The sequence below is a fragment of the Saccostrea echinata genome, unplaced genomic scaffold (genome assembly GCF_033153115.1).
Source record: "Saccostrea echinata isolate AGI-Se365-2 ecotype Australia unplaced genomic scaffold, CSIRO_AGI_Sech_v1 ptg000029l, whole genome shotgun sequence".
Classification (NCBI taxonomy): Eukaryota; Metazoa; Mollusca; class Bivalvia; order Ostreida; family Ostreidae; genus Saccostrea; species Saccostrea echinata.
Window position 1 is genome coordinate 4680667 of NW_026889778.1, and position 25161 is coordinate 4705827.

At 33.1% G+C, this 25161-nt stretch overlaps 1 protein-coding gene across 4 annotated transcripts; it reads left to right on the top strand.

Annotated features, from left to right (window-relative positions):
* On the top strand, positions 1–24183 carry LOC133195498 (disks large homolog 1-like). 4 transcript variants are annotated; one of them, XM_061331355.1, is made up of 9 exons: positions 7759–7903; positions 13085–13888; positions 14151–14289; positions 16133–16223; positions 17104–17142; positions 18295–18388; positions 19546–19648; positions 21642–21687; positions 21976–24183. In XM_061331355.1, the coding sequence occupies exons 1-9, from the start codon at positions 7838–7840 to the stop codon at positions 22565–22567; spliced, it is 1974 nt and encodes a 657-aa protein (XP_061187339.1). In that variant the 5' UTR covers positions 7759–7837; the 3' UTR covers positions 22568–24183. The 4 variants fall into 4 exon arrangements, with proteins under 4 accessions (XP_061187338.1, XP_061187339.1, XP_061187336.1 ...); XM_061331354.1 differs by lacking the exons at positions 7759–7903; positions 17104–17142 and adding an exon at positions 1–97; XM_061331352.1 differs by lacking the exon at positions 17104–17142 and having other exon boundaries at positions 7760–7903.
* The last annotated feature ends 978 nt before the right edge of the window (positions 24184–25161 follow it).

Here is a 25161-nt window from a genome sequence, read left to right on the forward strand (position 1 = left end):
AACTGTAATTTTCTGCCTTCATGTGAAATATTGGTCTGTCTAACGAGAGATCTTTAAGATGCAGCATTAAAACCACTACGCAGTCTTGCTATAGCAGGTATGTTTTGTTCCAAGTTTTATTGATTGTGTTGACTTTTCTAAATACAAGGCATGGTTCCATTATTTGTGTAGTGTTCATATATACAGCAACTTATTCAGTCATTTGAGACTATTCTCTAGGGAATTCATTGTACTATTATAGTATTTATTCTTACCCTCTATAATTAAATATACATGATTAAAGACCCTAGAATATTTACAATTCAGTGTATATAATTCTACATGAAAGAAGATGACATTGAAGTGTTTGTAGACAAGTTCAAATAAGTAGTTATGTTGTTTGTATCTGAATTTTTCTGATAAATGACTTGTACAGATGTTTTGATAAAGTTAGCCAATAGTGTCCCATTGTCAAAAAATAGATCATGAACTCTTATTCCATAAAATTTGATAGATGCTTGCTTTTAATAAGTGTTGCCCATTCGAGCAGTAGAGGTTTTGACAGTCCTATACAAGAACTGGTGCTTTCAGTCAAAAGTTTTTGGGAAGTATGTAATATATAGAATGACAAAATTCTGTTTTGACAGCTGTTTTATTTTAAACTGCCATCACAAAGAAAAAAAATATCAAGTTTAAAAACATCATACATTAATTGTTCAAAACTGTAGATGTATGTTGTATGTAATGCTATTTTAAGTTACCTGTGACATTCTAGGCTGATAGTGTCATATGATCAATGTTCATATTATTGATATGTGAACCATTCATGTAAACTGCAGAAATAACTAAACCAAAAAAGATGAAATGACGTTATTCTCAGACTGCTAGGTCATAAAGTATTATAATTTTGTGTGGAAGAAATTGAGCTTTTTTTTAAACATAGTTACTGTGGCTTTATATGTTCTATATTTTCTCTGTCACAATTTCGTCTTGCAAGCTAAGAAACATTTCCATGATAGGCCAGCGGTGAATGGAATTGAGGGCTATAGGTCAGGTCTGAGAGATTTTTATATTACAGAATTATTGACCTTTCAATAAAACGTGACTAACACCAGATGAGGGATTGTGTACAGTTCTACAAGACAAACAATTCAGTACTCAGGGTTCCTGAGAGCCCACTCGATAAAACACTGTAACATATAGATCGCCATTATATACTCAGGGTAAATATATGTCAGTATTGTGACCAAAGTCTGGGGTGTGTTTGATGGGTATTGTGTATTGGTCTTGGCATTCAATGGCTCTTACCAGTGTACATATAAACAGTGTGTGGAAGGGTAAATATTTATTTTGTGTAAAAAAAAAAAGAATGTAAAACCTACTAATCTTTTTGTTAATCATGCTGACAGAATGAATATCTAAATGAAGGGGCTGTTCTCAGCAACTTGTCCTAAATATCTGTCATGCTAAAGTATTTATTATACCCCCCGCAAACGAAGTTTAGGGGGGGGTATATTGGAATCAGCATGTCCGTCTGTCTGTCCGTCTGTCTGTCTGTCTGTCTGTAGACGAGATTTTGTCCTGACCATTTCTTGGAAACTGTTGGAATGATTTGTCTGAAAATTTGTACACTTATTATTCGCCATATGAAGGTGTGCACCTGGTATTTTCATTATGATTGGATAATTTTTCTGCATTTTACAGGTGTTTTTTCATTTTTAGCTCTACTGGTCAGAGACCAGAAGAGCTTATGCGATAGTAAGGTGTCCGTCGTCCGTCCGTCTGTCTGTCTGTCTGTCTGTCTGTCTGTAAACAATTTTTCAAAACGCTACTCCTCCTACAGTTTTGGTCCGATTTCAATATAACTTGGCACACAAGTAGACTACACTAAGATACATAATTTAGTGCATCGGTTTTTGATTTCGATGGACGGTGTTGCCATGGTTACTAAAAATAGAAATTTCTGTGAAATTCCTTTAAAACGCTACTCCTCCTACAGTTTTTGTCCGATTTCAATATAACTTGGCACACAAGTAGACTACACTAAGATACATAATTTAGTGCATCGGTTTTTGATTTCGATGGACGGTGTTGCCATGGTTACTAAAAATAGAAATTTCTGTGAAATTTCTTTAAAACGCTACTCCTCCTACAGTTTTGGTCCGATTTCAATATAACTTGGCACACAAGTAGACTACACTAAGATACATAATTTAGTGCATCGGTTTTTGATTTCGATGGACGGTGTTGCCATGGTTACTAAAAATAGAAATTTCTGTGAAATTCCTTTAAAACGCTACTCCTCCTACAGTTTTGGTCCGATTTCAATATAACTTGGCACACAAGTTGACTACACTAAGATACATAATTTAGTGCATCGGTTTTTGATTTCGATGGACGGTGTTGCCATGGTTACTAAAAATAGAAATTTCTGTGAAATTCCTTTAAAACACTACTCCTGCTACAGTTTTAGTCTGCTTCTAATATAATTAGGCATACAAGAAGACTATACTAAGATACATAATTTATTGCATTGGTTTTTGAATTCGATGAACAGTGTTGCCATGGTTACTTAAAATAGAAATTTCTGTGAAATTCCTTTAAAACGCTACTCCTCCTACAATTTTGGTCTGATTTCAATCTAATTTGGCACACAGTTAGAATACACTACGATACATAATATGTATTTCTGTTTTTTTTTTATTTGGGTGAGTGGTGTTGTCATGGTTACCCGTACTAAAAATAGAAATTTCCGTGAAATACTTTCAAAACGCTACTACTCCTAGTTTTCATTTGATTTCAATATAACTTGTCACAAAAGTAGACTACATTAAGATACATAATTCTATTTATTGTTGCATGTTGCAATGTTTCAAATCCAAGTGCTACTTTTCTTTTGTTATACAAACAGACCAGTAGAGCTACAGTCTCATCAGAGACTTCTGGTTATTATTTGGTTTTGTCTGGATCTGTTCCCAGAAACTATTGCATAGATTTGTATGAAAATTTGTACACTTATTATTTACCATATGAAGATGTGCACCTGGTATTTTCAACATTATTTGATAATTTTTCTGCAATTTACAGGTGTTTTTTTTAAATTTTTATTGACTTAGTCATTTTGGGTTCATGTCTAAGGTTTGAGACATAGAATCTAGAACACCTGTACAAAAATGTGAACTACAGCTTAAAACTACTCATTAGAACTAAAAAAAACCCCACAAAGTATTAAAAACAGTTTTTACATTACACAGCAGATAGTGTAAATCCATTTGTCCCTTGGGAGTAATGAGTGGACATGCATCCAGTTAAAGATTAATTAATGAGTTCAGTGTGGGAAGCTGTTAGGGCATCTCTGATCAGGCAGGTCTTATCTATATCTCCGGGGAATTGGGCAGAAAGAAAGATCTCTGTTGTCTAAGTCTCTTAATTGTTATTTATGTCTGTCAAAATACATAGTTACTAAAACCAGCCTTTTATTTTTAAAATGAGTTTGATATAAAGGTATTAAAATCAATTTGATTTTGTATAATTAATTATGATATTTTTTTTTTTTTCAACAATCAATTTGCAGAGTGTCATGTCTCACAAAGATGACAGATAGTTGCAAACTATTTTTTCAATGTAATAAAAAACACTGTAATTATTAGTGTTGATATTTTATTAGGCTGCACCTTAGTTTCATTCATTAAAATAAAGTGCCCCACCACAGCATTATACGCCCATCAAATATTGTTAAATTATCATAAACAGTTTAGATTCAATTGGTCGAATGACATCTTAGTGAGACAAGGCAGTCTGCAATTTGTTGTAAAGATATAAAAATTCAAATAAAAAATGTACAATAAATAATTAGTTTAAATTATATTATACAATATCATATAAGTTTTAATTATTATAAACAATATCAAATTAGTTTTAATTACATCAAATTTATCTTGAAAGTAAGACTAGCCAACAAGAACAATTCAATACAACACAAGCAATTGATTAAGAGACTGATTCCTTTTGCCCATTTCCCAAGAGATGTAGATAACACCTGCTTGATCAGAGATGCTCTACCAGTTATCACCTCACACTAAACTCATTAATTTATCTCTAATTTGACATGCAATTTTCTGCTATCAAAATTTTCCTTGACCAGTGCCTGATCATTACACCCATGGGAGAGGTGGAATTTTTCTTGTTACAGATTGCTGTAAAGAACATAATGAAAAAAATAAGACTAAATAATAAGCCGGACATGAAAAAGCTAACAGAGGGACATGAACGCTATAACATAATACGTCCCGTCTTAAGACGGACATATAAAAAATATAATGAGTAATTAAATTTTCACTGGAAATGTTTAAGGAAATTGTGAATACCTCTCACATCTAGAAAACATTAGTGATTTGGTACTTTCTCTGAAAAACCCAGCGGGGGGTATTTGTCCCTATTGGACAGTTCTAGTTACTATTTTACTTGATGTATGTTTTTATTAATTGAAAGGCATTGTGAAAGAAAAGCCCTGCTTACAACTGTCTAGTCTGATGGTAAAACTCTATAATCATGATAATTCTATACTTCAAGGTGTGTGACTTTGCTCGGGTACACTGTGCATGTCTTTGTACATTGGTTTAATTGCTTTCATATCTCAATAATGCATTCAGAGATCAATACCTGAGAGCAGGGTGGGATAAATAAGTAGGCCTACTTTGTGAGAAAGTCAAGCTAGCCATTGTATTCAAACAGGAAAAAATACTCTTTGGTATTACAGGTTTCAGCGAGTACATATTTTTACCAATAATTGGGGATTAAAGGACAAATTCTTATAATCAGCTTTAAGTTGTTAAGTATACAGCATTAAAACACATAAAACTGGGACTATAAAAGAGAAGAAATTTACATAGGAGTTTAAACTTGTTGACATTGATATTAAGTTCAGTCACAATTTATGTGAATTATGTGACTCTTAGTACTGAATAGTGAAAACAAAAGGCCAAGCAGAATCTCCATGGCCCTGGAGTGTAGACTCCTCGATCCACCAACAGAATTTATCTTTGACCTCTGACTGCAGCAAGTCTTATTACTTTCGTAAGTCAGTCTATTCACTGTTACTGTGTTATAAAATATTACTAGATATAAATTAAAAACTATTATAATAATCACTGATAATTATGGGCATGGATTGACACTTTAGATGTAAGACATTCCTAACTTCATACATGTATATATATGCCTAATGCATGGCAGGGTTCAATCTGACAGTGCAGTGCCTGGGAAGGTCAAGCAACAGGTGGGGCCAATGGCTCCATTGTTCATAAAATGATGGGGCCATTTTGAAATTTAAGGGGCCGAGGGGAAATAAATTGGAGCCATTCTAAAATAAATCATAGTATGATGCTATATGATAATGCATATATCTCTGACAACAAAATTTAGGAAAATTAAAAAGAAAAATACGATAGGAATTGACAAGTCATATGACATTGACTAGTGCAAATGATTTTTCCATTTCTAAGGACTTCAGTCAACCGTCATCTAGATTCTAACCAACTAGTATTTAGAAAAAAAGCACCATTTTTTAACTATGCCGATTTAGAGATACGGGACAGGCCAAAATAAGTGGACTTCGTTAAAAAGGTTTTTCATTGTAAGGTATATAAATTTTCCATGTGCGCGACTTTCGTAAAGCTGTGATCAACCATCAAAAACGACTTGGCACTTACGAATCGGACGACATGAAAAAAAAAAATGTTTCTTTGCCAGTGGATGTCAATATGCTGAATGATGGTTCCGATTGTTTATTATATAATACATCACAGATTCCATCTAATTTTGATGAAGAATACAGATAGCGCGGACTGCAATGAACTTACAAAGTAATCAAACATGCATACCCGCATTTTGCGGGGCGCGCCGCATGGCGCTGCGCACCATTATTTCATTGCACCATTTTTTGACAGTATGCGCAAATGGCACATGGCGTGACCCCTTCCCAGGCCCTGCAATATCATGTAATTATTGTTTCACTTCTTTACATAGGTAGATATAATAGCGGAGTAGCTACATCTCTCTTAACTCAGTCTTACAATAATTCACTTTATCTCTTTAAAAAGATATATTTGAGAATCAAAAGAGATGGGGGAAAGGGATTTATTTATAAGTCAAAAGATGTGACTTGTTCAAGATGTCAATCTGTCATTGTAAATATGAACTCACCTTGTTCACAGGTCATTGTAAACATACTCAACTTGTTCACAGGTCATTGTAAATATACTCAACTTGTTCACAGGTCATTGTAAACATACTCATTGACAAATTGTTCATAGGTCATTGTAAATATACCCAACTTGTTCAGAGGTCATTGTAAATATACCCTACTTGTTCACAGGTCATTGTAAATCCTAATACTCAACTTGCTCACAGGTCATTGTAAATTGATATATAATGCTTGTGATTGGCAGATGTAAGTTGACACCTGTACCCTGTTGTATGGCCTTCAAAAAACCCAGCATTTAAATGATATTGGCTTTAGAATTTGGATCACTTCATTATATGTTTATTTTCAACTCAAGTATTTAAAATATTTCAGGAATCAGTTAATTTGAATGCCTGGTACTAGGTCTCTTTTTTCGATTATTCTGTTATTTTATTGTGTTCATTTATGTACGTAGACCAGCATGTAAAATGAGATTTTTGAGATTCCTCAGGGAATGGTTCCTATCTCAGAATCTTTTTTTTTTCAACTTTGAATCTAAAACTGAAAATTTGCAAAGTCAGGACTGAGAAGAATTGAAGCTTCAATGTAAATAAAGGTTGCTCTCCTCCTACTTTGGAATTATTTTGGTTTAATTTTATAAGTCATCTTAGTCTTCGTATATTACAAAATGATTCAAAAAAGGGAATTTGATGTAATATCCCATTAAGGGATTTATGAGTTTAAGATATTGTGTCTACGGTGACACTGTGGGGAGAATTTGTCGAGCGCTCAACAAAACAGAGGACTAGGTGAGAAGAGATTTATGTCAGATAGAATTCTATAATCACAATTCCAACACGCTTCATTTAATTCTCAATTCAGAAAAAGAGAGAAAAATATGTGGCTAAGTGAAAAAGAGTGAGATCATTTTATATGCTTTAATAAAGTTAAGAAATTGTTTTTCATTTAATATTTTAAAAATAGTTTGAAAACACATAGATTAAACACATGTTTAAAGCATATGACCATGATGACATATTATTTAATATTGTAAATTTTGCAATATGTACCAATATTGGGGAAAAAAATGACTCCGATGTATGAATGTATAACATCTTAAAAAATCCTCTAGCATTGCATGACCCTATATTCCAGTACCAGTATATGTGTAATGATTGATGTAACTTGTGTTAAACCTTACCAATACTCTGCAGCCCTATGTCATCATGGTAAAACATAATTACTATAATTTATAGTCAATTATAGGTCAGATTCAGAAGTGTGACATCTAATACATTATATGTCATATACCCATGACTACTGTAAAATAAAAGTTGCAGAACCTGTTTAATAAAGTTATCCATCCGTATGCAGTGCTTTTTGATCTGTTTACCATGGACGTTGACTCCTACCAGATTGAAATCCAAGGTGTGCATTTAAAATCTAAATGATGTATGTTTTCACCTGTTCTTGATGCTAACATTTTATGCAATCTGTCAGTTTTCTGTTAAGAATTGAAATGACAAGTACGTCATGAATTACTAGAGTCCCGTGTTACACATCTAATTGGAGAATTTTCCAATGCCTTATTGATTGATTAGACATATTAATTGTTTTCTCATTCTGCCACGTTATTTTGGAGGAGTTTAAAATCTGTGATTTTAACTACCAGTGATGGCTAAGTCTAGGTACTTATGGACAATACATGGACATGTTCGATTAATGCCAGACATCGGGAAGGTAACACTTAATTTGGCTTTAATTAATTAACTCAGTTTGACCACAGAGCAATCAAAGTGATTAATGGACGGGGTTTTTATGTGTGCAGTTGAGAAATTAAAGGTCTTTTACCTTGAGGGGTATTAAAACTGTACTTGATCAACTTTTAATTTGAAAAAAAAGAAAGAACAGTTTAAGAAATATACCACAGTTGCATTTAATTCCTCACCTAAATGTTCAGTAAAGTTGCTTATTAATAATTTTAATAACAATGCACCCTTAGTTCAGATTAGATTGTTTTTTATTGCTGGCCAGTATGTTGGTACAGTTAATATCAATGAACCAATAGGTCTTTGAATTTTAATCAACATTATATTTTAAGTTATCTATGCACACTTAATTCAGTTTATTTTATAGTATAAATGCATCTGTTCTTAATAATGTTTAATGTACATGTCAAAAGATTTTTGGTCGGTGCTTATTAAGAACAATATTCACTAAGAGATATACCACAGTAACTCTTGGCAGTTATGGCAATAAATTAAGCTCCCACTTTAAGGACTTATGAAATGCTAACACAAATTGACTGGAAGTAGGTTGGGTATATATAGAACAGTGGTCCTGGGGTGGGTTTCTGTAATTCTATTATTCTTGTATTCATTTTTGTTCTCCCCACTTATTATGTGCCTAAAAGATTTAACATTGAACAAGGTAAAGCAATAGCTGACTGGAGGTGTATTACAGTATTATAAAGCAAGGGGGGGTGAAAGAACTAATTATTCATGGTAGGGGCACCAGACTACAACAATATTTTCTTTAAAGATCTTTTCACTCCTTCAAATGACCTGACCTATTTAAACTAAAGAGCAGAATTTCAGAATTTTCACACAATTGATAGGTGTGTTAATCATTTGTGTAAACATCCCACCTGTATTAAATTAATGGCTTATTTATACTGTTACACCTGAAGGACATGAGACAGAAGATTCGATTTTGCATGCAAAAGTGTTTTTGTCAGTTTAATTAAGACTTCGACATTCGTGTCATTAGAAGATGCATGCACAATATTTTACGTAGTTGAAAAACAAAAGTTGCACTCCTTGTAGTAAAGGGATGTGTAATATACTAAAAAACAGAAGTGTTGTTGAATTAATTATTAATTAATTATTTCTTAAACATATAAATAATGATGCAGTTCTGAATTTAGTGTTTATGTGCAAAGTAAAGTAATAAAACAATCAATACGTTTGGATAAAAATTAAGCCATTTCCTTACAACAAGTATGTATTCACTGATCAAGAGTTAATTATTCAATACTGAAAAGTTAATTGTCTAATCAACTTTGAAATAAGAATATAATTTATGAATATCATGGAGAAATCTATGAATTGTGACTGTAAACTCGTGGAATAATTAAGCTGAAATGGAGGGCCTGGAGATCTGGCGGGGGTGAACACATGGAACAGAAGGGTGATCGATCACAGGTGGGGGGTGTCAGATTTTCAATCAATTTGTCAACTTCACTTTGAACTCTTAAGTACATTTTTTGCACAAAAAGACCCCTCTGTTAACAAGCTAGAAAGAAGAAAGAAAATACTTTAAATTAATTGACCATAAAGCGTAATAGATAAAACCGTACTGTACAATTAGCCCTGGGTCATTTTATACTTATTTTCATCGCACTTGTTGCCCCCAAGGAAGACAACCGTTGGTTTACAGGCCATCTGGTATTTCCTCTTCATTGGTTTTGTTTTTTCTCTTTTACAAAAAACAGAGATAAATGTCACATTAAGACCCTTTAACTGAAGGAGTTAAATTGTTTCCACATAGTTGTCTCAAATTTTGATTTAATTGAGTCTTTTCTGTTATTTGGAAGGATTTGTTATAAGACAAGGTAATTCTTATATATAGGTACTTATTACTTAATATTTAATAGCTATATAGCTATAATCTTATTTGTTTAGAGTTTATATCATATATATATTTTTTTATCTTTTGTTGTGACTGCAATGATATGAAAATGAGCAATGTTGCAACTGTGAATTTTAGGTACCATTAAGTTTTATTTTATTTTTTTTTATTAAATGCTAAAATTTGTTTGGTTGGTCTGACTTTATTTGGAAACATCTTACAGTGGTTGACATTGTCCAGTATTCATTAAGGATGTAGTATTCTTCCACCTCTATTGTAATACGTATATACACTAGGGGTGAAACGATACACCTCCTTCACGGTTCGATACATATTGTATAATTTTGTCTCGGTTCGGTTATTTTCGATACGATACATTTTGATAGAAAGAAACAAATTCAACGTTGTTTTAAGCTTTCTTTTTCTAAATCTAGTAACATATTTTAAGAGTTTTATTTGCAAATTGACTAAAAGAAATTGATTAAAATTATTTGACGGTCAAAGATTACTTTACAAGCTATCAGTCATAAAAAATTTATGTTTTCTATACTTATTTTACTGAGTAATGTGTTTTACCTTATGCCAAACCCGACTGAATAACGATCCTGACCGAAAAATGAACCAAACCGAAAATGAAAAATTTTGCACCGTGTATCAAACCGAGAAAAAATACCGCGGTGAATCGATACCGCGGTGAACCGTTTCACTCCTAATATACACCAATATCTGTAAGGCTTTTACTGTAAATTAATTGTTCCCAATTGTTACACTCTCTCTTGTTGACACTTGCTCACTCCCCCTCTCTCTCTTTCCCTCCCTCCCCTCTCCCTCTCTCTCTCTCTCTCTCTCTCTCTTTTTAAGATCTTGGCTTAGCATTATATATAATACTGTAACAAATCCAGTATGTTTAAATTAGGGCTGCATGCCTCTGTCATTCATATTAAGCACTTTGCAGTTTATTGATTCATTAACCACAGAAATTATGTGTTAATAATTACAACTTTAAAAAAGTAAAAGTTCATCATAATAAACCTGTATTAATTAGTCATGTATAAACATTGGAACATTGTATGAGTCATTCTGTTTGTGGTTTTTCTGTGTTCATTGTTTTTTGAATGAGCTCTGCCTACACACTGTACTCTAACTCTTTGACAGATCTAACTTATATATAGTAAGCCGCTTTATACAGTGGTAACTTTAACTGCTTTGGAATCCCTAGTCTTCTCTCTGGTCCACTTAATGCCCCAGCGAACACATTTTTCTCACAGAACTCTAATCTTCGAATTTTGCTGGCAGAGTGTCCAGAAACCATTGTTTGAAGTGGTAATGTGTAAAACAAAATGATCACAGACGCCCCCATTTTGAATTGTGTCCATACCATGCATTTTTATAGACATTTAAAGATTTTCAAATTGAAGTCTTGATCTTGAAGTATATACTGACATCTGAATGTAATTTGGCCACACTTTTCTTATTGTTAAAGGCTTTTAGGACTTAGAGTAAATTCTTGGATATTTTGATGCAAGGATTTTGTCTTTATGTTATGTAAGTGTTAATTGTTAATTAAAAATATTTCATATATAGGTTGTAGTTTTGTTGTAATGTGTAAGTGTTCATTATTTAAAGCATTTAGAAATATAATGGCATGTAAAAATTAAGATAATTAAGCCTTATATAGTGTACAAGTTGAATGCTATTCATTAGGAAAGTGTTTAATAACTGTTTAAGCAGATTTGGTTCAAAACATCCTTAATATTTGAAGATTTAAAGTTAACAAAAAGTGTAATTATAGTTACATATCTAAATATTCAAAGTTACATGTGGAGTACCTTATACATGTTTACTATGAGAGAAAGAATTTTTCCTTGTATTGACCAAATCTCTTCTTGAAATTTGTAGAATAGAAGGTAAATTTCTGTCAATTAACAACATGCAGAAGTGTACCTATTCACATAATAGTTTCCTCAGATCATCAGAGTTTTCTCTTGATTTATATATCCACTTTCAATTGTCTCTTAATTTACAGACACCCCCCTCCCCTCCCCTCTTTCACCCCACCAAGGATGTAATTCACCTTTTGTGACCTTTCATTGACTGGAATGCTTAGATGACCTGCCTTTGTATCAGACATTTATAGATCCAGTATTTATTGCTACTAATGGAAGCAGGCTAAGCTAGCCTTTTGTTGATGTTTTGGATCACCAACTTCTAAAAGGCAAAGGATATGGTCTTATACAGTTACTTTGTAGCTATTTCATCAAGGGGAGGTTTTATTGATCTTACAGTTTTATTGACTATTTTTACTGACTTTTCCTTCCATGAATTAGTCATGACAGAGCCACATTAATTGTTAGACTGTCTGACTTTCACATCAAGACGTTTCCTTTGAATCTTGGACTACATGTCGTTCGGGGTATTTTGATTTTTGTGGGAAAATCTTACTCAGTAAACATTAATATGAAAGGAAGATCCCAGATTCTTTGTGCAGTGTTTTTGCAGTAGAATCAAGATTGTGTAATGCAAACAATTTCTGTTAATATTGACTTTGGACAGAATAATTGAATAAAAAGATGTTTTCTGTCGCTGTGTCGTGAGATTCTGGGGAGAGATTTTTATCGAATGTCAAACACAAAGTGGTCACTGAGGCAGACATAAATTTCTGCAGTTAGAATCTTGCCTCACCAAGTGTGACTTGGATGTAAAGAATATTGCACAAAAACTGATTTAGTCTCATACATGTTATGAATTTTCATGACTGACTGATGCTGCGATTAGGATATATTGTCATGTGACTGTGTACTTTTATATTGCAATCTGCCTACTCTAAATTTTGCGAACAAAAGAAAAAGTTCACTCATAAAAAAGTGCTGATGATATTATTTCATATTTTTTTGTCACCTGGAACTTTAGTATTATAACAATTTGACAATTCCCAGATCTTGTTGAGTTTTCTGTGACTTCTTGCCATTATAGAGGCATTGTTTTAATGTAATAATTGAGGAAGTTTTTATTGTGTTTGTCCGTGTATACATCTATTAAGTGTTACCCAAGGGAAGTTGTAATCATTGTAACATGTGATCACAAGCAATTAGTGGAGTAGACATACCACCCTTAGAGAAATCTGAACACTTCCATTGATTTCAGAAAAAATTATCTCATCCACTACCTGTAAAGGCAGTCAACAGATTGATGAGAAGATTAGTTATATAACTTGTGACAGATCACCTTGTAAAATTTATATTTTACACAATTTGTGAAGTGCATCAATTAACAGACATGAAATATTTCCAGGCAATTTACCCACAGAGAGAACATAGGACGTGGAGACCGCTGGTGAAGAGTAGAAAGAAAGCGGTACCCTCCCACCCTCCACAGCGATCCTCCCTTGTCATGGGGGAAACCCAGAGGGGAGAAGCGATCCTCCGAAACCTGGCTCAGCAGCAGCTGTCCGACATTGAGTATCGACAGTTTAAGTACGCCATCAACAACTTCCAGCAGACAAGATCCGTCCCTACATTGTGCCATCAGCTCAGACCTGTGATAAACACCACCGAAAAACTCCTACTTCTGGTGGAGCTCAGCAACAGAATCCCGAAATCCCTCCAGGAAGATTTCCACAGACTCTGTAGCATTCAGTTCCCAAATTACGAGACTTATTTACGGATCTACAGCAGTGACAACGCAATGACAGAAATCCCGAAAGTAATTGCTCAAGACTCCTCGGGAAAATTCAAAATTGTGTCACATGGCAGCGAGAAAAAAATCCTTGTAGACTATAATGGTTATAAAAATGGTGACTTAATATCGCAGCATGGAACAAGTGTAACAAGTGGAGTATACAGTGAAAATGACGACCTGACGTCATTAAAACAAAACGATAAAGATGACATGTTTGTGTGGTCTCCGCAGTATGGGAGAATTGACTCTAGTAAATCAGCGTTTGTGACCAGGGACACTTACGACGTGGGGATCAGACGAGTGTTCATTGCCAGACGAGATGACGGGAGCCTGGGTCTGGGGATAATCGGGGGTAGAGAGTATGGGTCGGATATTATTGTCAGTGTGGTGGATCCAGAGGGGCCTGCAGCTGAACAGGTAACATTTTATCCTCTGTACTTACTAACCAATCAAGAAGAAGGATAATTAAGATCAAGAAGTTTTCCAGCAGTGATAAATGTCTGATTCAGAAGCTCTATAATGTGTTAAGTTTATTATATATTTTTACTCTGTGAATGAATAAATTTTAAATTATTATTGGTAAATCATGGGTAATGATAAATATTTTTTTAATGAAAAGATAATGAAAATGAAGCACAAAGGTTTCATAGTGCTATATTTCTGTATAACTGTATGACAGGGTGTACGAGCGGGAGACAGAATTCTGGAGGTGAATGGAACTGACTTTAGACAGATGTCACATGCTGAAGCTGTAACACTGATGAGGAATGCCTGGAATGTCATCATGAAGGTCCAATCAGCTGCCAGCTACAGACACAGTAAGCCAATCATAAAAAAGTATTCTAACTATAATCAACCAATCATGTAGCAGATTTTGTGCTCTTGGGGATTTTCCACTCAATTTTTGGAATGGGACCCAGGCCTTTGGAATTGGGAATTCAATGACATTTTATCACTTATTGGGAAATTTTTTTGCATGATTTTTTTCAAGAAATAAACACTTATGATGAATAAAATTGGTTTTTTACTCAATTATTCAGGACTTTTAATCAGAAAGTGATCAATTAAATAATAATAAAGTTTAAGCCAAGTTTCTTAAAATTGTGTTCATTTCATTCAGATTTTTGTCAGAACTTTGATCAAGTTAACTTTGTGGGTTCATTTTTGGGAAAAAGGGAGGAATTTTGCAATCAGGAATGGGGCCTATATTGGGCCCTACATGGGGCAGTGGAAAATCACTCTCATTATGTCTAAGTATTGCATGCTGTTTTATCATGATAAAGGTAAAATTGTCATGTTTTGTGATGTTTGATACTAGTTTGGGATGCATTTAATGTTACATTTCAAAAGAAAAAAAAATACGTATATTGATTATGTTTATACCTACATAATTCTCCACTGTTTAGCTCATGAAGCATTTCAGAGAAATTAATTTTAATGATGATTACAGAAGAACTTAATGAGTCATTATAGTAGATCATATCTCTGTTCCCTCAAGCTATTAATTGTTTATTCTCTTTGAATGGCAGCCTGTTCTTTATATTGGTTTTTCCAATGACATGCAGTGTATGGATTGAGCTTTCAGGTCTCTATATATAATAATCAATCATTTATTGTTGTCAATTGATCAGCAGTAAGATCTCCAGAATCAGACTTCAAGACAGAGGGGAAAAAAACATTGCAGTACAAAACTTCCAAATCAATAACAGTCAGTTTATTTTATAGTTAAAGTATATCATTGAGGGAGTTAGCAAGATTCCAGTTCCCCAAGGTCAGGACTATTTCCCAAGGCGAAGCCGAGGGAAATAGTCCTGGTCGAGGGGAACTCAGGAATCTTGCTAACTCTCGCAATGATATACTTTTAACTGTTTTATTTTACTGATACAAACATAAAATTTAGAGGATTCAGATAGCGTGATTTCATAGCAGGGAGTAGCTCACTGAACTAACACACGGGGATTAGTCCATTCACATATTATACCAAATTGAATTGTAAAAGTAAAATGTAGAGGATTACTGATAACCGGGAATTAGCTTTTGATGCAGGGATTAGCTCACTTGACTAACGCACGGGGATTAGTCCATTCATAACGATTTCTAGGGAATTAGTCACATCTAATGATCTAATGTTATATAGGGAAAAAATCAGTAGAGGTGTAATAAAAAATTTAATAGTCCCTTTGAGAATGAAAATATTTATCAGTAGCAAGATTATCTTCCAGTCTCTTGTTAGTCTTGTGACTGAAACATTTTAGGGACTTTTAAGTATTAAACGAGTCGGTGATGTTGTAGTTTTGAACCATCACTGTGTCCTCACTGACATTGCAAGTTAATCAGAGTTAAGCTATATATATATATATATATATATATATATATATATATATATGAATAGGACAAAGAGTAGTAAGCATAGTGATTATACAATGATTTGTTTTTCCACGTTCTTACGTTAAGTGTTTTGACATATATGCTGGTAGTGCACTCCCCTTTTGGCCATGCACCAATTGGAATGCATATATATCATGTATATACATGTATGTCAAAAGCCTGAGTTTAATATAAGCCTCAGTACTGTGCTGATTTATGATAATTTGATGATTTTGATAGAAATGTATATATCATGGAACATGTTAAGATAAATGTTAATTTTGAATTTTACAGATCAGACTCGAGATCGAGATGTACAGGTTCGTGAGATTGAGCTCATTGTGTATCCGGGAGCAGATGGTAGGCTAGGATGTTCCACTAATAGGTAAACATACAAAATTCACTTTTGATTGGTCTGTAAAATTCATTTCAATGCAGTAACTTTGTATAAGAGAGAACCTGGAAGTTTTTTTTTTTGTGTCAGAAAGTTTTGTTGGAGGAAGAGTTAACCTAAATTGTTACCCTGACGGAATGTCAATTGGGCAAGGTGACTCGGTAATGAAGTGTGAAAATTTCAGTCTTCTATAGTAGTGTCATAATTTGGTTACACATTGGCATTGGTCTTTGTAAAACCTAGTACAAAGTACTTTATCTCACTTAAAATGTATTAAGACATAAAGTGGCAATACCTGAAAGAAGTTCTTGAACAGATTCTATAAACAGCATTAAGACTTGTGTAAGCAAGTTCCCAGCAAGTGAGTCAGGATTATACAGACTTAATTGCCGCTTACGAAGATGTACATTAAAAGCAAAATTTCACAGTTCATACTAAATATTGTGGCCCACATAAGAGTTCTGAAAGTTCATACTTCGTGCAAGGTTTGCACTGGGAAGAAATTATACATACAGTTGCACCTCAGTAATCCAGACACTTGTGTTCCCAACCAAATTGTCCGCATTAATGAACTGTCTGGAAGCTCCTCCTTAATTTTAAAATTTGATATGACATCCGTCATACTGACTCACAACTTGCTTTCTTAACATCAATGATTTAGTACTCTGTGGTATCCAAGAGCTAACTCTGTAAATGACACACTTTATTATAAGGAACACTCGCCAAATCACTGGAAACATTGAACATTGATATGATAAAAGCTTTGAATGATCTGTGTTGCTGAATTTAGCAGTGCTTTGTCATACAAATTTGTTCTTATTTTATGTCTGCATGCTCAGAGTTTATGTAGCATTTCTCTGTGTTTTAACAGTGTCCTTATGGAAAACAAAAAGTCTGAAAATTTACCAAGGCAAGTTAGCAGATAAAAAGTTTGGATTTTAATTTTTTTTTTTTTCCTCACATTGCAAAGTAACACTAGTGGTATTTGTTGTTTAGTGCTTGCAGATGGTGTGATACAAAATCTTGGACCTCTCTCCTCTCTCCTCTCTCTCTCTCCCTCTTTCTCTCTCTCTCATACAGTATTTAAGATATTAAGAGGATGAAGAATTGTATAATGTAAAACATAGCTGAGGAGAACAGTTAATTTTTTTTATATAAATATAAAATATTCACAACATCTGCAAGAACTTTTTCCTTTTTTCCCCCATGGCACCATTTCCAGTCATTTTCACCAAAGTTAGAATATAGAATTAATTTTTTACTGTTAACTTAATTAAAAACTAGTGGAAATAAGTACTTTGGGTAAATTGATTTAGGAAAGGTATTAATTTACATGATTGTATGGCTCTAGAATAGAGAAAAATCATTCTGGTTGTGTTTGGATATGTTTTGACTTTACAGTATGTAGTAAGAATATTTCGGGGGTTCCTTGTTGTTGTTGTCACTCATATGTTCTGGTTTTAAATGTGAGTACTAATTTTTGAAAAAGAAATATAATTGCTTGTCATTTGCATTACAGAGTTTGTAATTCCTATTAACTCGTTTACATAGCACCCATGTTTTAGTTTTTGATTAATATTGATTATCTTTAGTAAGTACATCACAGTTTTTACAATATTTATGCAAATAGGATAATCAATTCATTTTTAGGCTTCACTTCACTTTAGTCTGCATGTTTGTAATTTATGGTTTGTTTTGTTTTGTTTTGTTTTTTTTTTCATGTTCCATATCACATTAGCATTATTTTTTTTGTCTCAATTAATTGATTAGCCTTACTTGCTTATTAAGTCACTCAAATAAGCAACTAATTACTTGTGTATGTGGCACTGCATAAAAAAGGAAAACCCAAACATCAAAAGATCATTCATTTGACTGCCTTCTTTGATCATGTTCCAGTATATACACTTGTATATTATACATCAATACATGAAGATGGATTTGGGGACTTGTTTCCTATAAAGGCATTAATTGCCTTTAGTGCTGATGATCAAGTGTTATTGATACATGTAACAAATGAGTTACATTTACATTGATATATTCCATGTTTACTTCCTTTTTTCAGGCAAAATAGAATCCGTTATTTGCTGGTGAAGGAAGTTGACAAAAATTCTCCAGCACAGAAGGCAGGAATAGTTGTGGGAGATTACATCACCAAGGTAACCACATAAAGTTTTAAATATTAGGCCATAAAAAATTAATTAATAGTTTCTCAGGCCAAAAATTTCAAAATTCAATGCGGCAGGCAGGTTTTTTTTTTTTTAAAGCAGGTATCTTTTTTTCATGTCAGTCGTTCAACAAAATGATGATATTAACTGATTCTCACTTTTTTGTTCTCTTAATATACTAATTATAATGTACTCAATTTTAAAATTATGTTATTCTAAACATTTCTTCAAAAGTTAATTAATAAAGGACTGTATAGACTAGAAGAATATTGTTTATCTAATAAAAACGTCTATCTAATATTATTGTTATGAAAAGGGAAATAACTCATTTTCTTTTTCAACTTGGAAAAATAGAAAATTGAGTTATTTCCCCTTTCAAAATGTCAATAAAATTGATCAATGCAGCCGTTTTTGACCTGATGCGGCGGTGCCTGAGAAACTATTGATAAATTTTTTTTGGCCTTACTAGTAAACAATAAATGTGTATACATGTATATGCAGGTGATGAATTTTAGTTATAACTGCAATTCATATTACTTTTAAGTGACTGTGTTCTTTACTTTAGTGGGATTATTTTTTGGTATCTTTGGTGCAATATGATTATATTCTATGTCTGCTGATTTATTTAATTAGGATTTTAAATACATGATATGCAGTCAATCTTCATTATTTCAAAGTTGATGGAACCCAGAAAAAACAGGGATTATCCAAAATTCAAGATATCGAGTTAAAATACATTAAAAAGAAGTGATTCAACTACAGTAAAATGCGCTTATTATGAAGTGCCAGGGATGGAGGGTTTTGCTTCGTTATAAGCGTAATTTGTTATATCCATTAAAGTTACAATATATTTTAAAGTCGTGGGGAATGAAAATCACTTCATCACAAGCATCATTTCATTACTTATAAGTGTGTTAACTGTAAGCATGTTTTACTGTATTGGGACTTCCAACTCAATTTGACATATCTATGATATTCAAGATGTTGTTATATACATATAACAAAATATTTACAGAACTAAAGTATGGTAATCCTATATTGTCCCAGACTTACGTGAACATTTGAACTGCATTTTAAATAATAGGCTCAGATAAGTGCAAGGCATTGTCATGAATGAGACTAAATATTTACCATGTTGATGTTTACAGATAGATGGAGTGGACATCCGATCTCTAACAGAGAAACAGATTACCTCCCTTACCCGGTCTAAACGTCTTATCATCTGTGTTAAACGCTTCGTACAGGACGACGGTAAGATAAATGATTAACAGTGGACTTACAGCTCCTGAATTCTATTCACTATTAGTAGAACTGATTCAGCACCCTGTCTTAGGTTAGAAAAAAGATTTCTCTATGAAAATGCACAGCATCGTAACTAGAATTGTTAAACATTTTAAAGAGTGAGGTAGCTCTGTGATAAAATCAGTTAAGATCGGACTTTTGTCAAATCCTGATATTGTTTGGATAGTATTTAGCCAATGTATCTTCTCATAATTAGATTAATTAACAATCAAATATGTTATCTCATATTCTAACGATCTTAACGAGGACGAGTTTGCTGTGAGATATATACTATAACAATCAGGGTTACCGACAGATTGTCAAAATAATTGCGTGTTCTCCTTCCAAACGAGAGTCAAAATCATAATGGTTTTGTTTCTTTTTTTACCTGTCTTTCACCTGTTTTTTCTTAGCCCTGTAAATGTCGAACTAATGTCATATTAAGATTTTTGGGAAAAAATTGAGGTTGATTGAAAATCATTGGTGCAGATTCTGATAATTAAAACATCAAATATGTACAGAAAATGGATTCTCTCTGAAGTTTAAGTAGTACAGGTTATATGCAAGGAAGGGTTACCATAGTAACAGATTTGATTATATTGTTTCAGTTTTCCTACCTGAATTCACATATTAGGGAGCCCTTTGTGTGTGTGGTACCACCCTTTATATCCTGTTCTCTCTAATACAACTAATTTATTAATATTCTAACTAGATTCTAAGCATGTCAAGGAATATAGTGTACTCTAACCATGCAAGTTTTTCATTCATATACAGAACGTAAAATGTACAAAAGATTTTTTTTTCTACTTTCTGCTTTTGTTTTTATCACATTTTAAAATGAATTTCTCTTTACTAACAAAATAACAATCAACAATTGCATCACAAGTATTTAATCTTATGGAATAAACTGTTTTAATTAAGAATATGATTTTACTAGACTGTTTTAAATCAAAAATTTAATTGTACTTTATGAATACAGATATGACAGAAAATAAATGTATTTGGTTTAATTTAATTACCATTAGTGAAATAGAAAATTGCATGTGCTGTAACTATCATTTTTAGTTTAAATTTCTTCTTGATATGACAGATACTTATAAATTTATATATTCATCAAGTTGATTTACTTGTTTTTTAAGCTTCATTTTATACTAAACTTGAACAGTGATAATGACATAGATTATGGGTAGGGTCTATGAAGTAAATATAGATACATGTACATACAATCAATCACCAAATTTTCATGACACCTTGTTTTCTCAAGATAGGTTTTGGTGTTTCATGAATTCTGTTTATTGTTGTATATATAGCAATAGAAAATACACAAGAATGAAATTTTTTGCTAGCAGATTGTCTCCTTATTACACGAAAATAAAGTACTCAGTGTGAAAAAAAGTTATTTACAGTAAACATTTATTAATTTCATAGTTTTAAAGACGTGCCTTAGGCTGATGACCACTAATTACTTGATCATGAATGGATCAGTGCTTCTAAGTCTTATACTTTCAAATCTTAATTACAAAGTGCTCTTCATAATGATCTTTCTGTAATACTTCTCTGCCTATAACGCTATTATATATAGCTATCAAACAGTAAATAGAATCTTGTTTATCAGCTTCAACTTTATATTATATAATCAGAGCTAGATATTTATTTTTTAAATTAGTTCAAAATTATACTCAGCATACTATGCACGTCTTCATACAAGTATCAATATAAAAACGTTGACTAAGGTCATACATGTAACACGTGATATAGCTTTATACCTATTTCATTATTGAAATTTTAATTGAGAACATCAAAATAAATGAGCTGAGAATATCTGTATTACTTACTGATTATAATTTTAATAATTAGAATCCTAAGGATAGAAGTTCAAAAGTACAAGATAGGCATCTTATTTATATACATGTACATAGATCATAGAAGATGGAATAATGACTACCAAATTTGTATTTCTTAGGTACGGGCCAGTTAGTTCCTGTTGGACTCAAAAACTTGCGGAATTTGTAAGTATTTAATCTTACTGCAATTTTACACAAAGTTTACTTTTCATGAATTTTTACATTGAGATCAAAAGAAAATCAACTTGTAAAACACTAACAGTACAAGATGGATTATTTAAATCTTGATGCTATATTTTTAGGAGTGGTGAATTCATTAAAACTTGACTATTTTTAGGAGTGGTGAATTCATTAAATCTTGACTATTTTTAGGAGTGGTGAATTCATTAAATCTTGACTTTTTTTAGGAGTGGTGAATTCATTAAATCTTGACTATTTTTTGACTATTTATAGGAGTGGTGAATTCGCACCAGAATCTTCCTCCTCCCCTGTCTCTAAGAAATTTAACAATTCCTTCAGCTCTGACTCTCCCGATGGTCTTGGGGAGGACTTCAATGCCTCCGACTACGACCCAATACAGCATGTGTACAAGAGTCCAAGTCAACTCCACCTAGCCTCAGACCCAGAGAAAAACCCTCATCACCGTCGACCCAGTATACACGACTCCACGGATAACTGGCTACTGTCCCCCAAAGGACAGGCAGCTAGGAAGTACTTTGAAAAGCTCAATTTTATCACTACCCCAAATGTGACAGCCCCTCATCATCCCCATTCACGTAGCCACTCGGCAGACAGTCGTGGAAATCAGTTCGAGCGCAGGAGCCGTGCGATGCAGAAGAATGTACCTCCTGCAGTGTTGGGTAGAAGTGCTGCACGGTACGTGAGAAGTCGATCACAGTCTCCTCATCAGAGTCGGAGGATGTCACGACGTGATCAGGACGTCATGATGGCGCTTCAGATGGGGATGGAGAAACGACAACGAGCTATCAGGCTGTCTCTGTATCAAACATCACCACCTAGTGATGACTTTGACTGGGACTTATAGAGACAGTGCCATCTAATGACAAATAGTGACAGCGCCATCTAGTGATGACTTTGACTTGGACTTATAGTGACAGCGCCATCTAGTGACGACTTTGACTTATAGTGACGGAGCTATCTAGTTACCATTTTGATGGGGACTTATAGTGACAGCAGCATCCAGTGACAACTTTGACTGGGACTTATAGTGACAGCACAATCTAGTGACGACTTTGACTGAGACTTATAGTAAAAGAATCTTTATAACTTGTGAAATTTACAAAGCTGTTGTCTGAGTTCATATTGACATAAAGTACAAAGTATTACTAGCTCTAGATTGCTCAAGAAAACTTGGTCACTACAAAAAATATGGTGTATGAAAAATCCAGATACCTAAGAGTACCAGGGAGAACATGTATGTTTTATTAAAGTAAGTTTTGGACTTCAGTCTTTCCTTCTGGTCTGGGACTTTGGACTTGAAGTAATAACTTTCTATTTTTCTGGAGTTATGCCTTGAGGGTAACCAAGTGTTACTTGTACGTGAAGGTCTTGAGGTTGATATCTGTGATATTAGACATTGTACTAGCAGGTTTTACACGTAACTGAAAAAATGTTTCTTCGGTGAATGAGATGTACAAAGTTTTGTTATTTTAAGCTTTCATAATCTCTTACATTGGTACAAAATGTATGTATACTCATGTGCTGTATATATAGTATTTATTATGGCCAATATTTGTTTAAAATTAATTCAGAATAGTATGTTGCAGGGTTCTTTTTTGACCTTGTCGTTAATTCCTTTTGTTTTTATCGTTATCTTAACTGATTGTGAAGCAACATACAAACATATTACATACAGTATCAGCAATATTTACTGTACTTGAGCCTCCCCCCCCCCCCCCCCCCATTATGGTTGTCTTTCTTGATGCAGCACATAGTACTTTAATATCCAAATGGTGAGGGAAAAATGACTTGTGTGTTTATTTATTGTTCATGTTATTTTACAAATGTATATGTGATATATGGATTTCCTTAATATGGATGTGAAAATGGTTATTTTATCATTTTTATCAATTTTTAATATCCACACTATTTTAGATTTGCTCATATATTTACAATTTATACATTTCCTAACCGGTGGTTGTAGCTGTGGTTGCGATCAGTGCCGAGACTGTGCTAGGCTGTACTTTTACAATTCTTACTAAACTGACACTGGCTATTCATGATCATCAATCATTCCTAGGAATATGTAATAACATAGAAATTGATCTTAGATATCATTATTTCATGCTGAGAGTGAATTAAAATCTGAATTTTTAACAAACAAATTCCTATCTGTATTTTGCCTCATTCACCAGTACATGTATTACATCGAGCAAAGATCAACAAAAAAAAATTGTAAAGACAAAGTGCAATTATTTTTCTGATTTCATCTTATTTGATCTCTACATAATAAAATCTGGTTTGTATTCATGGACAGTCTTAATACATGTAGAAGAAATATTGATATAGTGTGTTGTTGAAGTTCATTGCGAGAGTATTGTATCAATTTGTATCATGTTTCTGTGCCCATTCCAAAGGCAGTCCTGTTTTATCACTTTATTTATAACTCAAATAAGAGAATAAAATTTTCATTTATATAAATGTTTTGTGCTTTTTTTTTTTTTTTTTTTTTTTTTTTTAACATTTTTCAACCAGGAGTTCTGGCTTTGCTTTACCAACACAATACCACATGGAAAAAAGCCACACAATACAACACACACAAAAAAGTTCACAAATTGATGCATATTGTTCTAGAAGATGAATCTTTACAGACATGTAAATTTAACAGTAGAAAACAATCAATGCACCATATGTATAGGATATTCAGTGTTTTGTTGTTGAATATGAAACTTACTGTGGAATCATTAGATTTCGTGGTTGCACAATATTCGTGGATCCCTGCATCCACGAATTCGCATCCTCATAGAATCAATAATTGGGGTTTTAAGAGTCATCATTCCTGTTGTAGATATGAGTGAATATACACAAAATTATGTACCCTCAAACTTGTAAAATTTGAGCAATCCATGAAAATTGGCCCCCATGAATTTTAATTACATGTATTCCACAAAGCAATGAAAAACAAGGGTACCATAAAGCAAAGCATCCCCTCTCAAGAGAGTTCACTTTTACATAAGTTAGCAATCTGGATGTAAATTATTTGTTCTCTTACAAATGAACCTGCTAACCCACACACACTCAAAAGAGTGCATTATTATATCCCCTCCTACTTCGTTGCGAGGGATACTAACCCTGTATCTCAAGTAAAATTCCATATCGAACTACATTGATTTTATACTGTTTATTACATTTATTGTAAGGTGGTGCAGGGAATAAAAGACAGTCTACATTTTTTTACCTGGGTACTTAAAATTAACAATCTACTGTACTTTTAAAGATTTTTACAAGATATTGGTTTCTGTTTTCTAATGGTTAATCACTGTGACATGTTTGCACTTATTTGACCTATATATATGTAAATAGATCAAAGATTTATAAGGCAAGCAATTGAGGAATGTATAGGATTTCCAATATTATTTTATACTAAGGCAAGCAATTAAGGAATGTATAAGATCTAAC

Excerpts from the sequence above, each read along its gene's own strand:
- LOC133195498 (XM_061331355.1), top strand. The coding sequence starts at position 7,838 with ATGGCTAAGTCTAGGTACTTATGGACAATACATGGACATGTTCGATTA. Across the intron at positions 16,224-17,103 it reads CTAGGATGTTCCACTAATAG|TGTCCTTATGGAAAACAAAA; the intron begins GTAAACATACAA and ends GTGTTTTAACAG. Across the intron at positions 19,649-21,641 it reads ACGCTTCGTACAGGACGACG|GTACGGGCCAGTTAGTTCCT; the intron begins GTAAGATAAATG and ends TGTATTTCTTAG.